General features: G+C 53.2%; 10 protein-coding genes across 10 annotated transcripts; 5 read left to right on the forward strand and 5 right to left on the reverse strand.

The window, feature by feature from the left end:
• Positions 1-22: 22 nt before the first annotated feature.
• On the forward strand, positions 23-813 carry J4E90_006295 (uncharacterized protein; the record flags this gene model as incomplete). The annotated part of the gene is made up of 2 exons (XM_051435842.1): positions 23-27; positions 252-813. 2 exons carry the CDS (start codon positions 23-25, stop codon positions 811-813), a joined length of 567 nt encoding a protein of 188 aa, XP_051290700.1.
• Positions 814-3,663: 2,850 nt separating this feature from the next.
• J4E90_006296 (uncharacterized protein) lies at positions 3,664-4,512 on the forward strand (the record flags this gene model as incomplete). The annotated part of the gene is made up of 1 exon (XM_051435843.1): positions 3,664-4,512. One exon carries the CDS (start codon positions 3,664-3,666, stop codon positions 4,510-4,512), a length of 849 nt encoding a protein of 282 aa, XP_051290701.1.
• Positions 4,513-4,819: 307 nt separating this feature from the next.
• J4E90_006297 (uncharacterized protein) lies at positions 4,820-5,326 on the reverse strand (the record flags this gene model as incomplete). Its single annotated transcript, XM_051435844.1, has 2 exons — positions 4,820-5,177; positions 5,271-5,326. The coding sequence occupies 2 exons, from the start codon at positions 5,324-5,326 to the stop codon at positions 4,820-4,822; spliced, it is 414 nt and encodes a 137-aa protein (XP_051290702.1).
• A 779-nt stretch (positions 5,327-6,105) lies between these two features.
• Positions 6,106-7,449, forward strand: J4E90_006298 (uncharacterized protein; the record flags this gene model as incomplete). The annotated part of the gene is made up of 1 exon (XM_051435845.1): positions 6,106-7,449. One exon carries the CDS (start codon positions 6,106-6,108, stop codon positions 7,447-7,449), a length of 1,344 nt encoding a protein of 447 aa, XP_051290703.1.
• Positions 7,450-8,356: 907 nt separating this feature from the next.
• J4E90_006299 (uncharacterized protein) lies at positions 8,357-10,467 on the reverse strand (the record flags this gene model as incomplete). Its single annotated transcript, XM_051435846.1, has 5 exons — positions 8,357-8,488; positions 8,537-8,571; positions 8,633-9,376; positions 9,548-9,954; positions 10,001-10,467. The coding sequence occupies 5 exons, from the start codon at positions 10,465-10,467 to the stop codon at positions 8,357-8,359; spliced, it is 1,785 nt and encodes a 594-aa protein (XP_051290704.1).
• A 505-nt stretch (positions 10,468-10,972) lies between these two features.
• J4E90_006300 (uncharacterized protein) lies at positions 10,973-11,844 on the forward strand (the record flags this gene model as incomplete). The annotated part of the gene is made up of 2 exons (XM_051435847.1): positions 10,973-10,996; positions 11,047-11,844. 2 exons carry the CDS (start codon positions 10,973-10,975, stop codon positions 11,842-11,844), a joined length of 822 nt encoding a protein of 273 aa, XP_051290705.1.
• A 702-nt stretch (positions 11,845-12,546) lies between these two features.
• HIR1 (HIR complex subunit) lies at positions 12,547-15,926 on the forward strand (the record flags this gene model as incomplete). Its single annotated transcript, XM_051435848.1, has 5 exons — positions 12,547-12,583; positions 12,648-12,722; positions 12,793-13,008; positions 13,059-15,761; positions 15,820-15,926. The coding sequence occupies 5 exons, from the start codon at positions 12,547-12,549 to the stop codon at positions 15,924-15,926; spliced, it is 3,138 nt and encodes a 1,045-aa protein (XP_051290706.1).
• A 389-nt stretch (positions 15,927-16,315) lies between these two features.
• J4E90_006302 (uncharacterized protein) lies at positions 16,316-17,321 on the reverse strand (the record flags this gene model as incomplete). Its single annotated transcript, XM_051435849.1, has 2 exons — positions 16,316-17,200; positions 17,256-17,321. 2 exons carry the CDS (start codon positions 17,319-17,321, stop codon positions 16,316-16,318), a joined length of 951 nt encoding a protein of 316 aa, XP_051290707.1.
• An 805-nt stretch (positions 17,322-18,126) lies between these two features.
• Positions 18,127-20,163, reverse strand: J4E90_006303 (uncharacterized protein; the record flags this gene model as incomplete). Its single annotated transcript, XM_051435850.1, has 5 exons — positions 18,127-18,369; positions 18,424-19,051; positions 19,117-19,274; positions 19,331-19,636; positions 19,717-20,163. The coding sequence occupies 5 exons, from the start codon at positions 20,161-20,163 to the stop codon at positions 18,127-18,129; spliced, it is 1,782 nt and encodes a 593-aa protein (XP_051290708.1).
• An 893-nt stretch (positions 20,164-21,056) lies between these two features.
• J4E90_006304 (uncharacterized protein) lies at positions 21,057-22,030 on the reverse strand (the record flags this gene model as incomplete). The annotated part of the gene is made up of 3 exons (XM_051435851.1): positions 21,057-21,286; positions 21,338-21,723; positions 21,951-22,030. 3 exons carry the CDS (start codon positions 22,028-22,030, stop codon positions 21,057-21,059), a joined length of 696 nt encoding a protein of 231 aa, XP_051290709.1.
• Between the last annotated feature and the right edge of the window lie 103 nt (positions 22,031-22,133).

Below are 22,133 nucleotides of genomic sequence, written 5' to 3' on the forward strand. Positions count from 1 at the left end.
CAAAACGACCTGTCGTCCAACAATGTTGTTTGCTCCTAGAGCTTTCTAGTCCACCTACAAAGCTGTCCACCACTACTCACCGGCAGAGGATTCAAGCTACCACTGCACAGCACGATGATGACAACCAAGTATGCTGCAGTTGAACATCCTGCTTCATGAAAGAACAAACTGACGATGATGGCGGCAGGGACCACAGCGGTAGAGCGCCATTCCTTGACAGGTTATCTGGAGGTATGCGGTCCGTGGGCTAGTTTATCCAAGTACGACCAACTAACCCGTCACATTATAGAACTGCGCAACGCCGTCTACAAGTACTTCATCGACCTCGACCCATCTCTTGACGAGAACATCCAGTTCCTCCAAGTCAGTCGGCAGATCCGCTCCGAATTTGGGTCACTATACCTGAGCCAGGGCAATGCCACGGTGCCTTTTGACCGCCTCATAACCTTCCTACGCCACACCTTCCAGCCTATCGCTAGCCAGAGACCAAGGGACTTCACTTGCAGCTTTCGTGTAGAGCTCAATTGGAACGAGATGTGCTGGCACCAGAGCTCATGGACACTCGATATGCTTGCAGTCGTCTCATTTATGCGTCAATATCCTTTACTCAACTTTGGGTGGGACCTGAACCGTTCTGCCCGCTCTTATTGGCCCATCCGCATCGGTCGCAGCGACCGCTCCGACGTATCTGACGAAGATGATGAAACCGAAGACGAAGAATCAGATCAGGAAGAACCGGAGGACGCACGATCCGAGCAGGTACGGTCTGAGGAGGTACAGCCTGAGGAAGCAGACTCTGAGGAAGAGGAATAGGAGCTCACTCTCGTGGAAGGGAGGTACAGGAGGAATAGTGCATGGAAGATTTGAGAGCAATGTACGAGTAATGACTGTTCAGGTTTATGTGATGAGCTTGAGAATGTGAGAAATCAGCCTGCAGCTTAACGCCGGCCCGGTGGTCGATTCCTTAGGCTTAGCGTGGTCTTGGCGGGAGGCCGCATCTTGGACTTAGGTGTGAGTCTGTCTTGTTTACGACACCTCTTTGACGACATCGAACCACCGAACATCAAAGCCAAGTCTCCTTTGGAAGGCCGAATGCGCCTTCGTCTCAATAGTCTGGCCTGAGTCAAAAACTGGCTCCAGTTTGAGTCGAAGACGCACTCCGTTCGTCGTTGCGACAACAGCATGGCACTCAGGTGTGTCAAAAGAGCCGTGTGACACTGCAGTGCCAGTCGATGAATGCTGAAATTTGAAGCAGCGCACACTACCGCCACAGAGCGAATTTCCTTGACCTACCCGGAGGTAAGAGGTCTCCAAATCCCACGATTTACCTGCCCAGGGCTGATTTCAGGTCCTGAATATAGAGCTACGCAACGCCATCTACACCGAATTCCTCCATCTAAAACCAAAATGTGCTGACGCCATAAACCTTGTCAATTCTCATGAGCAAGTCCACGACGAGTTCGCGCCTATGTACCTGTCTCCGTCCAATAGGCTGCTGCTATACAGTCCCGTCGTCCCTTTCCGACAACTGAACAATTACCTGCACGTCTTCTTCATCAAGCGTCCATACGAAAGTCTACGAACGATCAACCGTTACATCATCATACGCCTCTGCAAATTCGGAACCGGTGAAGAGCGGAAGGTCGACCTTCTTCAATTGGTCCAAGTCCAGAAAGAATTTCCTTCATTCATAATGAATTTCTGCCCAGGGGGCTACAGGAGTTTTTTCCTCACGTCTGACATGATGCATGAGATAAAATCTGCAGTGTCGGTCCTGAAGAACATGGACGCGCGCCAAGCCGAAAGAGTGGTCTCCGCCGAGCTTGAGATCTTCATGCCAGACGAGAAACAGAGAGAGGCCAACATGGAATCGGCGGTGTTCGTCAATATTACTGGAAAAAGACGAGCTGAGAAGGGGTCGTGGAATTGTCGTTTGCCACCGGGACGGCAGGAACACGTGGGTAATGATCTGACTGAACTTGGATTCCCCACAGATTACAAGCTTCTTGAGGTGCGGATTACCTGGGAAGACTGATCCACGATTGCGCCGCGATGCGCTGGAACGCGCAGGAATCTGTAGAGCATTCGTTGTTGTGTGGTACGTGTCCATCGCCTATCTGTCTTCGCAAACAGCAAGCGGCCCTACCATCTCGAAAGTCTTGATAGTGAATTACTCTTCTCTTCTCTCGTTTCGCTCTTTTACCGCTTATACCAATGCGCTATGAGCGTCAATGCAATCGAGAGGTGACCGAGTTGCTTTCCCAAGTGTGGAATATATAGCTGCAATTACGCATACCCGTTAACAAACCTGGTATCCCAATCTAAAAAACGAACAACCGTGTACTGACAGCCATGTTCTCGAACCCAAGTTCCGAGCTCGGCGATAATGCAAAGAGCTCACAGCGCGCCACGCATCACCGCTCCTCCGATCACACTGCATGCTGCACGCTGCAAGGTATTTATCGAACAACGCCGACACCAGCTATCGTGAACTAGCGGATATTGATACCACGAAGCTAGTCCTGCGCCTGATGACCTTCTGGCAAGCTTCCGGTTCGTCCGTTGGTGATCAGAACACCTAGCTGATGGTCAAAGCGTGCCAGCGTACCTCGCCAATTCATGCCGCGAAGAGCGAACGAGCATATACTCCAAGACAGCGGCATACGTAAGAAAGAGGCTGAACACGAGCAGTCAGCATCCCAAAAACCCCTCTTCTGAAAAGATAACCGTGCACAAGACCACGTGAGCACAGCTGATCTCAGCATCCCCCTCACCAGCATCATGCCCGCTCCCTTCGTACAACCCCCAAATCCCTCACCCTTGCTCCCGCACATCGGCGATGCAAACCTTCAAGCGCCCAGACCATCTTCTCATAAACGCACCCACGACAGAATGACGAAGGTAATTGCAGCGAGTGGATAAACAGAGAGAATGGGAAGCGAACGCCAACATTGTTGATTTAGGTCAAACGTCACAGGCACCGTGATGTGGGCCAATAGGCTTGCTAGCGCGGCCGGCCGCTAACCCCACAAACATGCAGGTGAGGGCCGTGCTAACCGGATGCGGGGCTAGGCACGTGGATTGTGGTTTTGGGGACCACGGGGTTGACGTCGGTCGGTCGGTCGGTCGCTATGGTTGCTGCGTTGGTTTGCTGGCGTTTCTTAAGGGATTATAAGAAGGGGTGTGTGTATGCTCGTGGTGGGGAGGTAAGCTGGTACTTGGGGCTTTTAGGCTTCTGCTTCTGGATTCCTACTGCATCGAGGCTTTCGTTTGGGTATCTGAGTGGTAGCTTTGTTTGTTGTATCAATTCAACGTCATCCCTCTTAGGTCCCGCGGACCCTGAGTCTCGCGTGGTACTCACCGACCTTCCTTCCTGCAGTGCACGTGTGGGGCTGATCTTCCTTTCTTTACTGGGGCCACGGAGCTATTGTGCTTTCCCGGGTTCTGTAATTCTCTTGTCTTGTTGAGAAGGAAGGAAGGCATAAGAGGACTGTCAGCAAACTTGTTCCTGGTTTCTTTGTTCAATTTCCACGTCTTCAATTACCTCCAGGACGAACATCCAAAAACATCACCTGGGCACCCAACATGGTCGACCCACACAACCTCACCACCACAACCCTACACCCATCCTACGAACCAACCATACCACCACCTCACCCAAGCATGTTCACAGAAACCCACATGCACATGCTCATCGCAACGCTCGCCCTCCTTCTCCCCACCCTAACAGCCCTCTACATCCACAAAGACTACCGCGCCTTCCTCTCCCTCGGCCCAGGAGGCACCCCAGCAACCCCCCTCGGCTACCTAAAAATCAAGCTCCTCTCCCTAATCTGCCTGCGCGACCCCCTCCGCCCCATCGCCATCCCCCCACACTTCCGCCCCCAAAAAGGCTACTTCACCGCCTCCTCGCTACCCACTCGCAAAGGAACCAAGCCGCTCATCCGCGGTATCGCGCCGCAGAGGCAGCAGACGCAGAAGAGTGGGCAGGCGGTTTATGCGTGCTTGGTAGCCAAGATTAAAGGTCTTGCCCGGATTCCCGGGAATAGGTTGTTGGAACGTACGAGTTGCTTTGAGAAGCATAGTTCGGGGTTGTTTACCAGTGTGCCGATTACGAGGACGTGTGGAGGCGAGATTTGTCATGCGCATCCGAGTGATGGGTCAATGCATATGACGTTGCATCCTGCGGATGCGAATCTGTTGATTGAGATGGGGTGGGGTGAGAGACATCCGCTGGCGAGGGGTGGTTGGTGTAGGAAGTTTGTTCCTAGGGAGTTTATGCTGGTTTATGCGCCCAGGGATGAGGCGGAGGTGGAGGTTGTGGCCAAGGTTATTGCGGCGGGGATCTGGTGGGTTAGTGGTGTTGATGTTAATGGGGATGCGGAGGGGCCGAGGAGGAAGAGTGCGGATGTTGCGGCTATTGGCGAGGAGATGGAGGGGAAGGAGTGCTGGGCCTGTAGGGTGAATGGTTGTGGAGCGAATCAGGTTGAGAAGATGACGAGCGAGGCGTGAGGAAAGGATTGGAGAAGAAAAGAGTTATGGGAACAGATTGATTGGGATTGCTGGTTTTGCTCGTTTAAGCATGGCGTTTGGGGGTTTTGGGATAGTCGAGACACAGGGTATGGGGCATCGAGATTGGGCATTCGGGCGATGTACGATAGGCATAACGGTGGTCGACATACAGTTGTCTTTCGTACTGGGTATGAGACGCTTCGTGACGATATGTATGCCCAAGCACGCCACCGGTGCGCGTTGCCAGTCCATCACGCGCGTCCGCTAGATCTCTTCAACCCAAACCTCCCCCGCTGTCCTCAACCACCTACTGTTTCCCACCCTGCCTAACCCACTCCTCATACTCCTTCCTCTTCCCCTTTACATCCCAAAACCCCTTCCTCCCCTCCCCCTTCCCACCAATCCCACCATCCAGACCCAAAAACGCATACGGATCACCCTCACTCAAAACCTCCTCACCCTCTTTTGTGTAGTAGCCCTCGCCGTGTCGTCCTTCCCGCGAGATCTGGCCCGCCCATTGCGCGTATTGTATTGGCTTTAGTGGTGCAAACGATATCACGATGCCGAGGGAGAGGATGAGGATGGAGGTGAGGAGTTCGAGCGAGATGTCGAGGGGGAGGGGCGTGGATGCGAAGGTTGCGGTGTGTTCGTGGGTTGAGTAGACGCTGGTGGGGTTAGTTGGCGGTGGAGGCTGTGTTGTGGTGCTCATGTGATCCTCTGTTTGGGGATATAGAGATATGAGCTACGTGTACACGTACGCATGTGTGAGGAAGAGCGCGCCGATGCCGTTGAGGGCTGTCCCTAGGATAGCCATTGCGAGATTTGGTGGACCGTGTGCGGCTTGTTGACTTTCCGAGAGTCTGACGTCGGCGATAACCGGCTGGAAGTTGGTATGTACAGGGTCTGGTGACCTATGTGTCGGTGGTATGGATGGAATGCGCGTTGGCTGGTGGAGGTCGGTGTTGGTGATGCGAAGCGACGAGCTTCACTTTTGCTTGGCGCCGACAGGTGATCCGCCCGCAGACCCTGAGGTTTGCATCATCACGACGTTCATCCTATCAACTATCAACTACTCTTGTTCAACGACGCCAGTGATCTTCAACAGTGTTACAATCGAAACTGTGGTACATCATCTAGGCTACAGTCTCTAAACGGCACATATCCTTCTTCGTTGAGCGACATACGGCGTACAGACACATATGCGCGCTGACGCCGACTGCAGCAGAGTCAGCAAGGATGCCAAGGCAACAGTCCAAATTGCTCCGCCATTAGATCCCTAACGGTTATCGCCTTTTATGTCCGCATTAACAGCGTTCGGAGAAGAGCTCGGAGAACACGGTCTCCGCCTAAATGTGCGAGAATGCCGTTCGGAGGAGCGTCGTACTGCGCCGGCTTTTTGTAGCACTGTTAATATAAGGATGTACATGCCTGGAAGGATAGATCCGGTTATCATTCAGTCGATATGATCACATTCCAAAGACATTGCCTACTCTCCTCTACTTACGAATCCCATCCGCTAGTCCTACTGCGCCGTGCGTGCGTCCAAGTACTACCAATCCATCAAAGCAACTCTCTACTCCTACCACCGCAGCAATGCCAACCTCACAACCCCACTCCCTAAACATCCTCATCACCGGCGCCGGCGTCTGCGGCCCCCTCCTCGCCCTACTACTCCAACGCAGCAACCCCACCCACACCATCACAATCCTAGAACGCTACCCCTCCCTCCGCACAGGCGGCCAGCAAATCGACCTAAAAGCCCACGGCATCCCCATCATGAAGAAACTGGGTCTCCTCGAAACACTCCGGCCCTACTGTGTCCATGAAAGCGGCTTGGAATTTGTGGATCGGAATGGAGCGAGTTTGATGCAGTTTGGTGTGACGGCTGCGGGGGAGAACCCGGGAAGGACGCTGACGAACGAGTTTGAGTTTATGAGGGGGGATTTTGTGAGGATGGTGTATGATATCAGTCTGCAGGAGCGCGAAACACTGGACATACAAGGCTACGGTGGGAGTTTGAAGTATGTCTTCGATACGACTGTTACTGCGCTCTCCCCAGATCCATCGACAAAGACAACAGCAGTGACTTTCTCCACGGGCTCAACATCCACATTCGACCTCGTCATCGCTGCAGACGGCCAATCGTCACGAACCCGGCGCCTCGCCTTTGGTCAAGAAACTAGCGACGCGTCCTTCAAGTCCCTCAACATCCACGCTGCATACTACAACGTCCCGCGCCTGCCCTTAGAAAACAGTCTCGCGCGTATCTACTTCGGTCCGCAGAACCGCATGGTCATGACGCGCACGGGCGACCGTCCCGTCACACAAGTCTACCTCTTTCTCTTGAACAACCGTGAGGAGCGGGCGAGTCGCATGAGGGGTACGTATAAGCAACCAGTGGCCGAGCAGAAGGCCGTTTGGAGCGAGGAATATGGTGATGCGGGGTGGGAGTGTCCGCGGTTTCTGAAGGGGTTGGAAGGGGCGAAGGATTTCTACGCTACAGAGATCGGGCAGGTCCAGATGCCCAGCGGGCAATTGTATAAAGACCGAGTCGTACTGCTCGGGGACGCGGGGTACTGTCCCTCTGCTTTTACGGGCATGGGCACAACACTGTCACTCATTGGCGCGTATGTCCTCGCTGGCGAGCTGGCGCGGTGTGGCAGTGATGTCGACGCGGCGCTGGAAGCGTATCAGAAGGAGATGAAGCAGCCGATTGAGGAGTGTCAGAAACTGGGGCCGTTGGTGGAGGAATGGAGGTTCTTCCCGGAGTCGACATGGGGAATTTGGGTTGTGGGATGGGTGCTTTGGTCGATTTCGACGATGAGGGTGGATAAGGTGTTGGGGTGGCTTGCGGGGTGGCTGCCGGAGGGGAAGGAAAAGAGGTGGGAGTTGCCGGGGTATGAGGACTTAAACTTGAGTGCGCCGAAGAGGGAGTGAGTAGAGTGGGTGGAAGATAGATGTTGATGCCGTGGCAGGTGTTGTAAGGTTGTGGTGGGCGGAGTTTGTACAGTATGGATGCACTGCGATGCGATGATACCATCCCAACTCATGGCCAGGGTAGCAAAAAGATAGCCCAACTGGCAAAAGAAAATGTCAAAAACATACAACAGCGGGGATTCGCTAGTGGTCACCCACCTAACTACTAATCCGCCGGTATCATGCTTGTATATGGCTGAGCGGACGGGAAGCCTAATTTTCATGATCCTATGGTCGTATGTGGAAGATAAAGTTCTTACTGATATATATATTGTCAGTGTGTCTTCGGAGCAGCCCATGGTCATGATGTAACATATTCGCCCCATCAGGATCTGCCCCATCGTTTTCGAGAAGCTGTTCCGAACGCGACACATAACGACTCATGTCTTCTTCTGCCCAGAAAGTCTCTTCCTTGCTCTTTGCCATCTTGACTGACCGCCTCCTCGATCAAGCAAGCTGTCCATCACCTGATGCATGTCCTTTTTTCTTTCTTCAAACTCAGTACTCCAGATCCCAGGGTGTTCAAATCGCTTTACAAACACTTCCCACTTCTTTGCGTCCAGTGCACCTAGCAAGCGAGAAGCATGTAACAACTCCTCTCTCGATAGCGTTAGGCCTCTGCCACGAACGTAGCTTACGAGATTGAACAGCACAGCGAAATCCAGAAAGCTGTTGATAGTGCCTTTGAGTTTCCGAGGCACGATGTCGTCGTATACAGTGGCATAAATCGTTGCGGTACGCCCGACTTCATCTAGAAACTTGACTGGGCAAATATTGAGCCGCTGTTCTAGTCGAAGTGCATAATCGACGCACGAGAGGAAGTGAGAGCTCTTGGTACTGGTGGTCCCGGCGACAGTCTTGAATAAACCTAGTTGACCGTTGGCCCAGTGCCATTCAGGATCGAAAGCATCATGCCCGGTGTTATCGAGTATGATGTTCCATATTCGTTGGGATCGAACAAAGTTTTTCGCAATGCGGTGTGTCCAGGTAACACGAGACGCTATAGGTGGTTAGCTATGACCGGATCTGTGATGGAACTCCAGCCTACCCTTTGACAATCCAGACCTTGCACTTCCATACTGGCTATCTGTCTCCAGGAATCCTCTGCATCGGGAAACCAGTCCGCGATTCATCATTTCGAGACGCTCGGATATCTCATTGTCTGACAGCGGTCGGGCTTCATCCCTCAATGCCGCGTCCTCGTTGTTGCCGTCTGCAAACCATAGCTCGAGCAGAAGGGGCCGTGGCTTTATCGTCATCAGACGGAGGACTTCCGACGCGTGCTTCAGATGTCCCGTGTTCAGACGTCCGAGAAGTTTGGTGAATAGTTGTTCTAGTCCAGATGGTATCGTCTCGAGCCAAGCAACAAGACTGATCATGCGGGCTGTAGGTGACAGATCATCAAGTAATAATTGCACCACGATGTGTGCCCAGAGAAAGACACCGGCTGCCTTCTTGGCTATACCTTTGACCAGATTCGTAGCGCGACTGGGATCCGTTTTGCTGACATTAACGTATACTTGCGATTTTGCCAGTGAGGCCGTGACGTGATTGCAGATATCCTGGCGGTTCAAACGTTCAAGGCGTAGATTAGGCTGGCCTGCAGATGCGCGCAGAAGCTCTGATGAAGACCGACTGGCAACGCAAACTTTGACATATGGATATTTAGCCAAGTCCTTGATCAATTGAAGAACATCTCTCAGGTTGCCATCAAACTCGTCCAGGCCATCGATCGCGATGAAGAATGATCTTGGTGTGATAGGCGCGGAGATCATTGTTATGAAGGCCTGACGCAGCTCAAGCCATGTGAAAGGTCGTCTACCTCCACCAGAAGCAAGGAATTGTTGCCAGCGATGATGAAAGACCTGGATCACCGTCTCCGTGTCGCCTTTTAGCGCAGAGTGAAGCAAGGTTTGTAGAAGCCCCATACGCGATCTTTGCATGTCATTACCCAGACTCGAAAAGAAAAAGGTTCCTTTGACAAGTGTTCTTCCTTTGGCCCAGGCGCTCAGGTGAGTGGCGGTGCGAGGGTGACTAGACACGAATTTTATCAGCGTACTCTTCCCGGTACCTGGCTTGCCACTGATCCAATATGTATTGCTACATCCTGTTGCTGTGAGCCAGCGAGGGAAGGAGTCGAAGTCATCAGTGTTGAGGTGTTCGAGACTTGCATCGAATATCCATTGCGAGGTTCCTGGGTGCGCAATAGGAATCGCCTTGTACCGATCGTGCATGCCAGAGAAATGCAAGCGCGCCAACATCAAGCTGGCGAAATGGCGTTCGATATCATTGCTTACGACGGAAGTGTCGAATGTATCTGAAAACGCCGAGATACCAACCGTCTCCGTAGTCTTCCAATCGTGATGCGCGATGGACTGGAGCAGGAGTATATCAGGTCCTGTACTGCCGTCCACCGGAAGCCGTCTTTTCTCCGAATGGACTGAATGCTGTTGAGCCGCATGCTGTCTATGATCTGGTCAATGGGTGATCGCATTGGTGACATCTCACTGACCGGAGCGAGGCAAGCAGAGCGACATCTACTTGCTTGCGAATAGAGCCAAGTTTATCCGCAAGATCACATATCGTCTTCTGACTGTAGTACAAGCTCAGAACGCTGCGTAGTTCTTGTGCAAGTACTTTCTGCTGATCCACGTCATTGTCGCGCTTCGCTTGATCCAGTGTGGCCTGTAAGATCTTCGCCACTCCCCCAGCATCCTTCACCAATGCTATCAGTTGCGCATCTGCAATTTCCTGATCAGGGGATATGTGTGACTTGCAGTATACGCGTCGTGCCTTCTCAAGTTGTTGTGATAAGTCGCCGAGATTAGCGATGGCGTCATCGAGCAGTGTAGCCTCTCCTAGGGTGGTGCCGGTGGATTTGTATACTTTGCCCACCTTGTCTTTTTGGACCACTTTCCTCGAAAAGTCGACAAGTTGTATGACAGCTGAAGCCAGTGACACAGCCATCTGAGGCTCCATGGAAGTGCGAAGTGTTACAGAGGGACACTGTCTACACGATCAGACAGGATAGAGAGTGACGGCTAAGGCGGCAAGAGATTGTGTTCACGCGCTTCGCTAAGGCGTCTGGCATCCTTTAGCTCAGCCATGTTGGTGTAGTCGACCAGTCAGTAGGTGGGAAGGGCGTGATGATAATAAGGGCTTGCTTTCTGCTGCTACCCGGTGTCCCTCAAGCACATCTATACTCTTCTTAGTCATCGCAACGACGTGCAAGGATCTGATGGCGGGGCCATGGCCTGCTAAATATGGAAAATCGAGTCGAAAACTTTGACCAAGAAAGAAATAAGCTAGAAGACATGTGAAGAGCGATTAGGGTTTGGGGTGGAGAGCGGTGAAAGACCCGCAGCCGTGGTTCACGCTATGCGAACTCGTCTTTTCTAGCCTTGCGGACCGCCGAGGTGCACCGTGCGCCAGGTAAGCTTTCCCCGACTGTCGCTGGTTGCACGTCACTCCACGACACACGACCATGGCGGAGTACTGGAAGTCAACAGTAAGTAAGACTAGGCCTGATAAGCGCGTCATACACTAACTAAGCTACAGCCAAAATACTGGTGCAAGTTCTGCTCCACGTTTGTGAAGGACACCAAGTTCGAACGCGCGCAACACGAAGCGACCGGCCGCCACCAAGGCAACATACAGCGCAGTCTCAAGGGGCTCCATCGCGAACAAGAGAACGAAAAGCGCAACCAGGCGCGCGCACAAGCAGAGGTCGCACGTCTAAATGGCCTCGTACCATCCGCATCCACACCTTCCGTCGCAACCGGCGTAGGCGGCAAATCTACATATGAGAAGAAACCACAACAGAAGGCGACAGTAGATGACAGGAAACGACAATGGGAGCAGTTAGCAGCCATGGGCGTGGCGCTTCCTGCGGCCGCAAGAGGCGATATGGCGATAGCAGGTGAATGGAAGACGGTCAAGGAAGAAGTCGTGGGAGAAGTGACGGAAGATGGAGAGTTCAAGGCGACGTCGTTGAACAAGGGCGTACGGAAGAGGCAACTTGACGAGGATGAGGAGGAACGGGAAGCTGCTGGTGAGCTGATCACAAAACGGAAGGGCTGGGGCCATACCTACAAGAGTTTCCCAGGCAGCAAGGGCGGCGACGACGATATCGAGAGTTTGCTTGGGAAAAAGAAGCCACAGGCTGAAGTGAAGAAAGAAGACCAAGAGGATGGAGTGAAAGCCGAAGTTGAAGATGACAGCGGCACGAACACCCTTCAGGATATACCCACGGCCGAGGAAGCGGAGGCGAAGGCTGCTGAGACTGTTGTCAAGACAGAAGAGGACGCGCCAGCTGCTCCGGCTGTGGTGTTTAAGAAGAGGAAGAAGGCGAAATGAACGACACAACTAGCGACACAACCCACAACATCTGCACCAACCGCTCACGCTGCTACCGATCTCCTCCTGAACCTCGCCTATCTCAGCTCCAACTTGGACTACAGTCGAGAGTGGAATTTCGCAATAAGTCCGGGGCAACTTCAAATGAGTTTTAATGGTGAGTATGGGCATGCGCATGCAGCAGGATATCATGACCATCCACCACAAGGGTCCGAATGACTCCGCAAATGAACAAGCTCTCGGGGAAGAGCTGCATTTAGCTAGTGTAGTACTGTTTTTAGGTGTCTTTGTGAAGGGGCAACCAATGGTGGAGCGGAGAGTGCAAGTAGGACTTGAGACTTGTCCAGGGCTGCCTCGCAGAGAATCAGAGAGACCAAGGTGAAGGAACACCAAGTTCACTGTATTATCACAAACACATGCCATACTCTAAATACACTTGATGCTTGATTCCCTCCAACCGTGAGCTGCTCGTTTAACATCCACTTCCCGATCGGCGCATGCACCTAAACCTTAAACCCCTGCCCAAACGTCTGCCAAGTAGCGTCAACCGCGAGATCGCGTCGCCAACACCAGACAACTGTCGCGCTGCACCACAACGTGCGCCTCAACCACCAACCCTCCACCACCGCACCCAGCACTCCCAGTAATCATTTCATGGTCGCGTAATAGCATGAGTCAACTGCTAGCGACACACACGCGACCATGCATCTCATTAAACCACAGTGGTTAACTCATCCCGGTGGGTGCACCCGCGCATGCATGCCCTTTTCTGCTAGCATCTTGCTGACATGCATTCCTACTAGGCGAACAGAAAGACTTTGAAGTATACAGCTGCCACGTTTCCCCTGATGGATCGCGCCTGGCCACGGCCGCCGGAGGTTCGTCAACCCACGCTCGATTCCCACGCGATGCGACGCACCTCAGAATTACACTAACACACATCTATAGACGGCTATGTACGTGTCTGGTCTACCGAGGCCATTCTAAATTCAAACGACCCCTCGTATACGAAGCCGAAGCAGCTCGCGGCCGTCAGCAACCACTCCGGCACCATCCATGCGGTCCGCTTCTCATCCAACGGCAAATACCTGGCGTCTGGCGCAGACGACAAGATAGTGTGTGTCTATGCGCTCGACAAGAATGCACCAACACATACAGCATTTGGTGGGTATACGTTGGGCAGGTACAAGGGACGTAGGCTGATAGCATTACAGGATCCAACGAACCGCCGCCCGTCGAGAATTGGCGCGTCATTCGTCGCCTCATAGGACACGACAACGACGTACAAGATCTAGGCTGGTCATTCGACTCGTCAATATTGGTGTCGGTGGGGTTGGACTCGAAAGTGGTAGTCTGGTCTGGGCATTCGTTCGAAAAGCTGAAGACGCTATCAAACCACCAGAGTCACGTCAAGGGCATAACGTTTGACCCCGCCAACAAATACTTCGCTACGGCTAGCGATGACCGCACCATCAAAGTCTACCGATTCAACTCCCCGCCCCCGAACGCCTCGCAGCAAGACCAGGTCAACAACTTCGTCCTGGACCACACCATAACCGCACCCTTCCAAACCTCCCCGCTCACCACATACTTCCGCCGCTGCTCGTGGTCACCCGACGGCGCACATATTGCCGCTGCAAACGCCACAAACGGACCAGTCAGCTCCGTCGCTATTCTGGCGCGTGGAACGTGGGATGGAGATATCAGTCTGGTCGGCCACGAAGGGCCTGTCGAAGTAACCTCATTCTCTCCAAGGCTGTTCTACCGGGATGAGCCAAGGCCAGAAAAAGACGGAACCATCAACCAGCAGACGGTTACTATTGTCGCTTGCGCCGGACAAGACAAATGCCTGAGTGTGTGGAATACGAGCTTCCCCAGGCCGTTCATGTGCTCGCAAGAGTTGGCGAGCAAATCCATCTCCGACTTGGCATGGTCACCAAACGGAGAGACGCTATACGCAACGAGCTTGGACGGCAGCATAATGACTCTTGTTTTCGAACCCGGAGAACTCGGCTACCCAGCGACATTTGCGGAAAACGAAAAGACACTCGCTAAGTTCGGTGCCGGCAGAAGAGTTGGAATTATCGAGGGCACAGACGCGCTACTTCTGGAAGAGAGCAGTAAGAGTGGGGAGCTGAAGGGTGTTCAGGGCAGAATGGGTGCACTGATGGGCGATGGAGGTGCCGTTCAGCCACCGACTATCACGAATGGCACCAACGGCGTCACTCCCTCGACAACTCTCACCAACGGATCGGGCGCCGCAGCACCACCACAGGCCCCGGCTGAGCCACCCCCAGACGTGAGGGTTGAGAAACTCAAGCAAAGAGTGACTGTCACCAAGGATGGCAAGAAGCGTATAGCACCTATGCTCATGTCATCTTCGTCTGGTGTTGGCGAGTCCTCGTTGCCCCAAACACAGCTCCTTTCTGCGACGACAACGTCAGGCGGCAGGAGTGACAATCCCCACAACATTCTAGACCTTTCAAAGCCCTACGATGGTTTCCCGAGAGGCGGACTTGCATCCATGCTGATCGGGAACAAGCGGAAATTCGCCGAGATCGAAGGCGATGAGGACCGGCAAGTGGAGAAAAGACTGGCTGGTTCCGTGAAGCCCGGAGGTGCAGCAATCGTGATAAACAGTGAAAATGGTCTTGTCCCTCCCGCTGCTGCAGCTGCTAAGAACAACGAAATGACAGAGCCTCCAAAAGTTCTAAGACCGGCTATCGTCAACCCGTCCATGGCCCTCGCCCAAGTGCGGTTAGCCGTGCCGAAAGTGAGGAGTGTTATCGTGCGAACTATGGACGGCAGCGAGCCACCGCAGAGTGGCGTCGACGCCAACACAGGCAAAGCGGAAATACCAGACACGGTCGTTTTAGAAGCGCGCAACGCCAGCGGACCATCGCGGACAGGACGGCCACAAGACCACGACCCTACGCGCTTGACATGTACCAGCAAGGGACAGTCACTTTGGCAAGACTTCTTACCAAAGGCTGTGCTCTTGGTGACTGGCAACACAAACTTATTCGCAGCAGCATGCGAAGATGGATCAGTATATGCATGGACGCCAGCCGGCCGACGGACGTTGAACGCCATGGTCCTCGAAGCTCAACCGGTAATCATGGACTGCCGCGGCTGGTGGCTAATGTGCATAACAGCAGTCGGTATGTGCTACGTGTGGAATCTGAAGACGATGTCTGCACCCCATCCACCCATCTCCCTAGCACCCATCCTAGACGTCGCAGCTTACGCCCAAGGACCACATCTCACCCGGTCTCCCGGTATCGTCTTCGCACGTCTCAACTCAGCAGGTCGAATAACAGTAGCCATGTCCAACGGCGAGGGCTACGCCTACAACCCCGACATGTACATCTGGCAACGCATATCTGAACCATGGTGGGGCGTCACAAGTCAATACTGGAACTCGACCGATTCCTCCGTCGGCAACATCCGCTCCTCAAAAGACAAAAACGCCGCACCGAAAGAAAAAGACGACCAGGTCTCTATGGAAAACATCTCAGCAGGCATCATCCCCGCGCTCGAGCGCAATACAACAAACCAATCCCTCCTGCAAGGCCGCGCCTTCCACCTCCAGCGCCTCATCAAGATCCTCGTCTCTGCAGAAGGTTACGAGACCTTTGAGAGTTCGGCCAGTGTTGCTCATCTTGAGAACCGTGTCGCTGCTGCCCGTACACTGGGTGCGAGGGAAGAGTTCAAGATCTACCTCACCATGTATGTCAAGCGTCTTGGTGCAGAAGGTCTCAAAGGCAAGATCGAGGAGCTACTACGCAGCCTCATGGGCAGTCTGGTATCAGAAGAGGAAGAAGGCAACGACGAGCAAGACGAGGCCATGAAAGAGCCGGAAGAGATTTGTGGCTGGAAGAGGGAAGAGTTGTTGAAGGAAGCCGTGTTGATTCTAGGTAAGTTTCTCTTCTTCCCTACTATGTCGCGAATACAGTATACTAACTTCTCACGCAGGAAAACACCGCGACCTCCAGCGTATAACAGTGCCCTACGCGCGTCTTCTTGGTATCGTGGCTGAAGGCCAGCGTCAAGATGACCAAGCTATGATCACGGATATGTAGCTTTCTTCTCTCATTTGTTGATTCACTTCTTCTTTTGTACTAAAAGCATCACTATGGCGACACAAGGTGGCTTGAGGGTTAGGCAACACGTACGTCAGGCGTCCATTGGCGTTGCTGGGAAGAACGGGATCGCCTTTTTTGTCTTGGGATAGGAGTAGATATCACGTAATTGTAGAGCATTCTTGGCGGCGAAACGGAAGGCTATTTGTCCGCGATTGCAGCTGCAACTTCAAATGAAATTAGTAAGGGTCGCTTGTCACAAGATATCGTAATGCGTGTTGAACGTGCCAAAGATTTCGAAATAAAGATGTTTGAATCTCACTCGCAGGGTATCTATCCAAAAGTCCACACAAACACACATCCAAAACGCCTTCCATCTCCCCCTCTCTCTACTTCCTAAACAAACTCGTCGCACTCCCCACCAGCGGATTAGGCTGAAACTCCATATCATTCCCCGCCTGCGCAAAAAGCGGCACACTATCATCATCAACCCTACTCCTCGGCTTAAGCTCCTCCCCCCTCGCAATCTCAATCGTACTAATCACCGGCAACGCCAACAACAGCAACGGTAACAACTGCCCAAAACTCCAGTTTCCCTCGGAAGGCCCAACAAGATGAACGGACTCGGGTGGATGACCGAAAGCCTGGGACTCGAGAACGACGCGTATAGTAGCGCCGACGCCCATGGCGAGACACGCGAAGAGACCGACGACTTGCACGGTTTTGAGCCATTTGGGGTTGGAGCGGTTGTGCAGGTACCATGTTGCGAAGCCGAATGTGATGACTTGGCCTGCGATGACGGCGATGGTGCCGGCGATGGAAAGCGCGGCGTTTCCGCTCCGGCCTTTGCTCTCTACCTCCCACACACACGCAATCGGTAATCTGGGCTCCATGTCTTTCATGACCGTCTGTAGGATGAATACCCCAGAGAGGATGCCCAGGAACATGTTTACGAGCATGAGGATTTGCCGGATCCAGCGTAGCACCCAGTCGCGCTTGAAGTCGTTGACGAGGGCGAGGAGGGTGGCGAGGTTTGTGGCGGTGGAGAGGAGGGAGAGGAGCCAGATGATGAAGAAGTGGTAGGGTACCATTGTTTTCATCTTTGCGAGGCCGACGGATTGGATGCCGATTCCGGTGAGGATCTGTTGGTCGGAGAAGGATTGCAGCAGTTTGCGGCTGATGGGGGCGGAGGTGGATTTTCGTAGGCCGAGTAGGATGATGGTGGCGGAGAGGAGGATGGAGAGGATGTTGGTTATTATGAAGGAGAGGAGGGTCTGGGGGGTTGGTGTTAGTCGGGAGGAGAGGAGGATTGGGAGGAGGGGGACGTACGCCTGCGCCTGCTACTCCTGCGTCGGTGTTTGTCGTCTCGGGGACGGTGGAACAGTTGAACGCCATGGTGGTGTCTCCGCTCTTCTCTGTTCGGGTGGTTGTGGTGGTGTCGAAGAAGTGTAAGCGCGTCAGGCCAGCATGCGCAGAGTCGTGATGTGGTGTCGCGAAGTTCAAATCGCAGTCGCAAAGTCGCAAATGCGCGCAACAACCAGAATGCCGTTAAAGAAAGAGTCGACCCGTATCGCGCAAGTTCACCAGGAAACCAACAAGAGACCGAGAGCGAAAGTGAAAGTAACAGAAAGCAAGAACCTCAGCACAGCCTCACACAATGTCATCATACCCTACCAGGATCCCTCCCTCCATCGCATCTCCCATCTAATTTAAGGCATGTAGGCGAATCCGCCTTTCCCATAACCATCCACCATCCCAGGGGTAAAAGGATCGACAGCGTGAAACAAGGCGGTAATGCCGGCCAATAGCCGATCTCTGCCCGTTGACATCTGTGGCGTAAGCGCGCAACCTGCGACGTGTGCTGGGCCAGTTAGAGATGCGGGGTAGGATATTCCATGGATGGACGATGGTGGTGGGTTATGCGTTGAGGGTGAGAAGAAAGTGGAGTTTGCAGGCGTTTTTAGGTGCGAGGGCGCTTGCGCAGGGGAGAGGCGGGCGTGCAGGAAGGGTCCGCCGGCGTGGTGCGTAGCGTGGAGGCGGATGTTGGCGGATCTCAACTTTATCGGCTCATTCTGCATTTCTTGATATACAACTTTGTTCAGGGTCAAGAATGTTTGTATAAATTGGCTATCGCTAAGTTGCATGCGGTGGTGCAAACTATCTAGCCGTGCTGATACATCCGTTGCGCATCTCGTCCATTTCACTCCTCCGAAGGCGCGGACGCCGGCTTACTCGTCGGCGCATACGCGCTCTTACCTCTGATCTTCGCACCTTGGAGGTAAAACCAAACTGGCACAGGTATCATCGCAGCAGCGAAACATCCAAGTAGAGTCGAAGCCCATTCAACGCCCATACCCTCGAACATCTCTTTCGCGAAGAGAGGAAACGCTGCTCCCCATATGCTACGAAGGAATGTATTCGCTGCGATCGCCGAAGCGGCGAACTAGGCGAGATGTTAGCAAGAATCTCGAATTACGGGGATGCAGGCTCTTCTTACCATGAGATAGGCGTCGATGATATAGTTGAACGACTGCAGAAAGATACTCATGATGCCAAATCCGATGAGCAATCCAGAGCACGTAGGCACGATCCAATGGATATCCGCGCGATACCCAGTCCATCCGAACCAGAACAAGCCTCCCGCGAAAGCGACACCACCCACGATAACCTCGGGTAACCGCCACTCCGGGATGGGAACATTGTTGTTAGCAGCAAGCTTCTTCTGGTATCCTGGCTGCCTCGCAAAGATAAACACGCCAGCGAACAACTCCCCAATGATCATTCCAAAGAACGGCAGACCACCAATACCCGGGTTCATACCATGGACGCCCTGGAATACTATCGGGTATGCTGTGAGAAAGAGATACAACAATCCGTAGATGAAGGCGATGTATATACTGAGCAGCAGCACAATACGCTCTGTGACCAGCATCCTAAGCGGCCTCGAAAAGTTCTTCTCGATGAGTTCGCGGAAATCGACTTCAATCTCTTCTTGCTTGGCGTGGATGCCCCAGTTCTTTGTTCGGCGACGGAGTTCGGCGGCTTTGGCGACGAGGATGATGGGTGGGTAGGATTCGTCGAGGAAGAGGAGCATGAGGGTGAAGGAGGCGAAACCCATGAAAGAGCTGTGATGGGAGGGTTAGTATAGGTGTTTCTTGTGGTTTGTGGGGAAGAACGAGGAACTGCTTACACAAGGTACTGAGTCCATCGCCAGGAATTCGACATGACTATGAAGCCGCCGATGAAAGGAGCGAGGAAAGGACCTGTAAAGACCATTACACTGAACAGGCAGATCGCTATTCCACGCGTCCTGTTGGCGAACATGTCGGCGAAGACTGCGGCAACGATCTATGTCCATATCAGCACCTTTGTCCCATCTATCAAGCATTCGCACGAATACTCACGGTAATCGGACACGCGCCAAAGAACCCTGCGAAAAATCGACAGATCAAGATAGTCTGCAGATCCTTGGCCGTCGCACACGCAATGTTGAAGACCGAGAAGCCAAACGATGCCACCACAAGCGGCAATCTCCTTCCTTTGAGCTCTGAGAAAGGTGCCCAGAGAACGGGTCCCGTGGCGAATCCTAGGATGTACAACGATGTACCCAGTGTAGCGACCACATAGCCGACGTTGAACTGTAGCTCGATTGCTCTCGTCGCGGTACTGAATATCGAACTAGCGAATGATGCTGTGACTGTCGTAAATCCCTAGACATACAGCACTTCGAGTTAGTCTACATCCATCAACTGAAAGCTGACGCGTCATGATTCCGGACGACCTAACGTACCAACATAAGCGCAGTAAACAACTTCTTCCCCAACGCCCAATTCTGCGCATGCAACGGATCATCTTCTCCATCGAACTCGACGACATAGTCTTCTTGGTTGCCGAGAGGACGAGGATACGGTTTCCCTGCGCCGAACGCTGGTAGTGGACGAGAACGCGTAGACCTGCTGCGGAAGATACCGAGGCCACCACGGGCGCCGTCGCCGACTGTTTGCGAATGCTGGCTCTTTGACGTGTGGACGCGGTTCAAGGACGAGGCATCCTGGCGGAGGGCTTCGACGTCGGTCTGAGGATTTGTCTGGGATGGGGAGGTACGTGAGGTCGAGGTGGCCGCTGTGCTCGACGAAGATCCTGTACACAGTACACCACCATCCTTCTCGTTGTTTCTCTCTAGAACTCCGGCCTGGACCTGTGCGAAGCTGTCTGGGCTAGCATCTCGCTGTGCCATCTTCTGCGTGTACCGGTTCTTTGTCGTTCAAGATGACTACAACGAGTCCAGTGCAACAACGGATACTGCGACCCGATGTTATACATATTCCATTCTTCGCACATGTTTAGCGGTCAGTATAGTATGTTGAACGTCCGTTCCTCCGCGCCGAACTCCACAACAATGTTGATCCCAGAGCGCGAGCATCGGGGATATAAAAATGCACCGACGAAAGAGACATTGTTATTCGCTAGAGCGGAACATGCGAGTCTTGCGAGTCAGAAGAGATGTTGCCAATGTTTCGTATAAATCCTATGCTACTTTATATCCTCAACTGTTGGGATTTCTACAGACTGATGGTGCTGATCGCGGCGTTTGGGGAGCGTTGTGTGGTTGGTGTTGATGTATGGCAGCTATCATGGCGCCGTGGAACCCCCGAAGGCACGTCGGCCATGACTAAGAAAGCAGCGAGCCAAGCCTTCCATCGTCCTTTGTGTATATAGGGGCATGCTCCCGAGCCGGACTTTATGCATCAATGTAAGGCAGTCAACGTAGCAGTCGCTGATGTCTAGGTTTGGCAGCCCACCATTTTCCGTGTCGCGGCCCAAGTACTAAGACGTGTCGCTGCGCTAGCCCACCTACCGTTGCTAATCGACTTGGGCAGTACTTATACGAGCCGCGCACTCATCAGGCTTACCGTTATTGCGTCCACGCCTGTCCTATGTGATACATCAAGTCACAAGTGCATGTAAGACAAGATATGTTGTTGTCCCGCAGTGGGATGTGGTATCTCTACCATGTCGTGATTTTTGGTATTCGTCTAGCAGCTGCTCATAAAGACGTGAAACCGTCCGTCATGATCATGCATAGTCTTCATCAAAAGGTCATAAAAAGGGTGCGCCAACAAGAAGCATCTACAACTTCTGCATGGCAACGATGTCGGTGGACTGGACGTGGTCCTCGAACTCTTCGATCTGTTGCTGGAGCTCGTCGAGCGAGACCTTGTCGTCCTCGACGACCAAGTTGATTTGGAGCTTCTTGATACCGAAACCGACGGCAACAAGCTGGGAGGCACCCCAGACGAGACCCTCCTTCTCGATGGAAAGAACGTTCGCCTTGAGCTCGTCCATGTTTGTCTCATCATCTGAACAACGTTAGCATGCAAGCCCATTGGCAAATATGGGAAGACACATACCCCATGGCTTAACGTCCATAGTGACGATAGACTTGGCAGCAGGCTTGACCTTGCCGGCCTTCTTTTTGTTGTACTCGGCCAGACGCTCCTCCTTAATCCTGGCAGCCTCGGCGTCCTCCTCCTCGTCGTCGCTGCCGAACAGGTCGACCTCGTCGTCGTCGTCCTCAGCCTCCTTCTCAGGTGCCTTGGCGGGGTTGAGGGTGAGCTCGGAGGACTCGGGGCCGTAGGCGGTGAAGTCCTTGGTTGGGTCACCAGGAAGGGAGTCGAACTCGCCCTCGAAGGTGAGCATGTGGTTGTACCAGCGCCATGCGTATGGGTACTTCTCAGGCGCGGGGATCTGCTTGATTTGCTGGTAGACCTTTACATCGGCCTGCGATGGGGAGTAGCTGGGGCATGTTAGCCAATGACTCCTTCATGGTGTCTGGATAAGAGGCAGAAGGAGGGAAGATAGATCAGAGTTGCGACAAGCGCGTGGTTTTGTATTCAGATAGCGGGGTCTTAAGCCGCCTCATTAACACGGACCAATTGTTCTCATCATGAAAACTTGGGGGGTGCGACGCAATGCAGGGAAGGTACAAAGCGGAGGGAGTTGTATGGCGGGGTAGGAACTTACCCAACAATGTAGCTGCGGGTCTTGACATAGTTGTTCAGGAGAGTCAGGCCTGCTTCGGAAACGAGATCGGTGAAACCCATAGTTGCAGACGTGGTTGCGAGTATGGTATGGGAGAATCGAAGGTGTTGTGTTGAGAGAAAGAGGGACGGCTGCAGTTTTTGATGGAGGCTGGAGGAAATTGCA

This window comes from Alternaria incomplexa, assembly GCF_024043165.1.
Source record: "Alternaria incomplexa strain BMP 0042 chromosome Unknown scaffold_8, whole genome shotgun sequence".
NCBI classification, from domain to species: Eukaryota; Fungi; Ascomycota; class Dothideomycetes; order Pleosporales; family Pleosporaceae; genus Alternaria; species Alternaria incomplexa.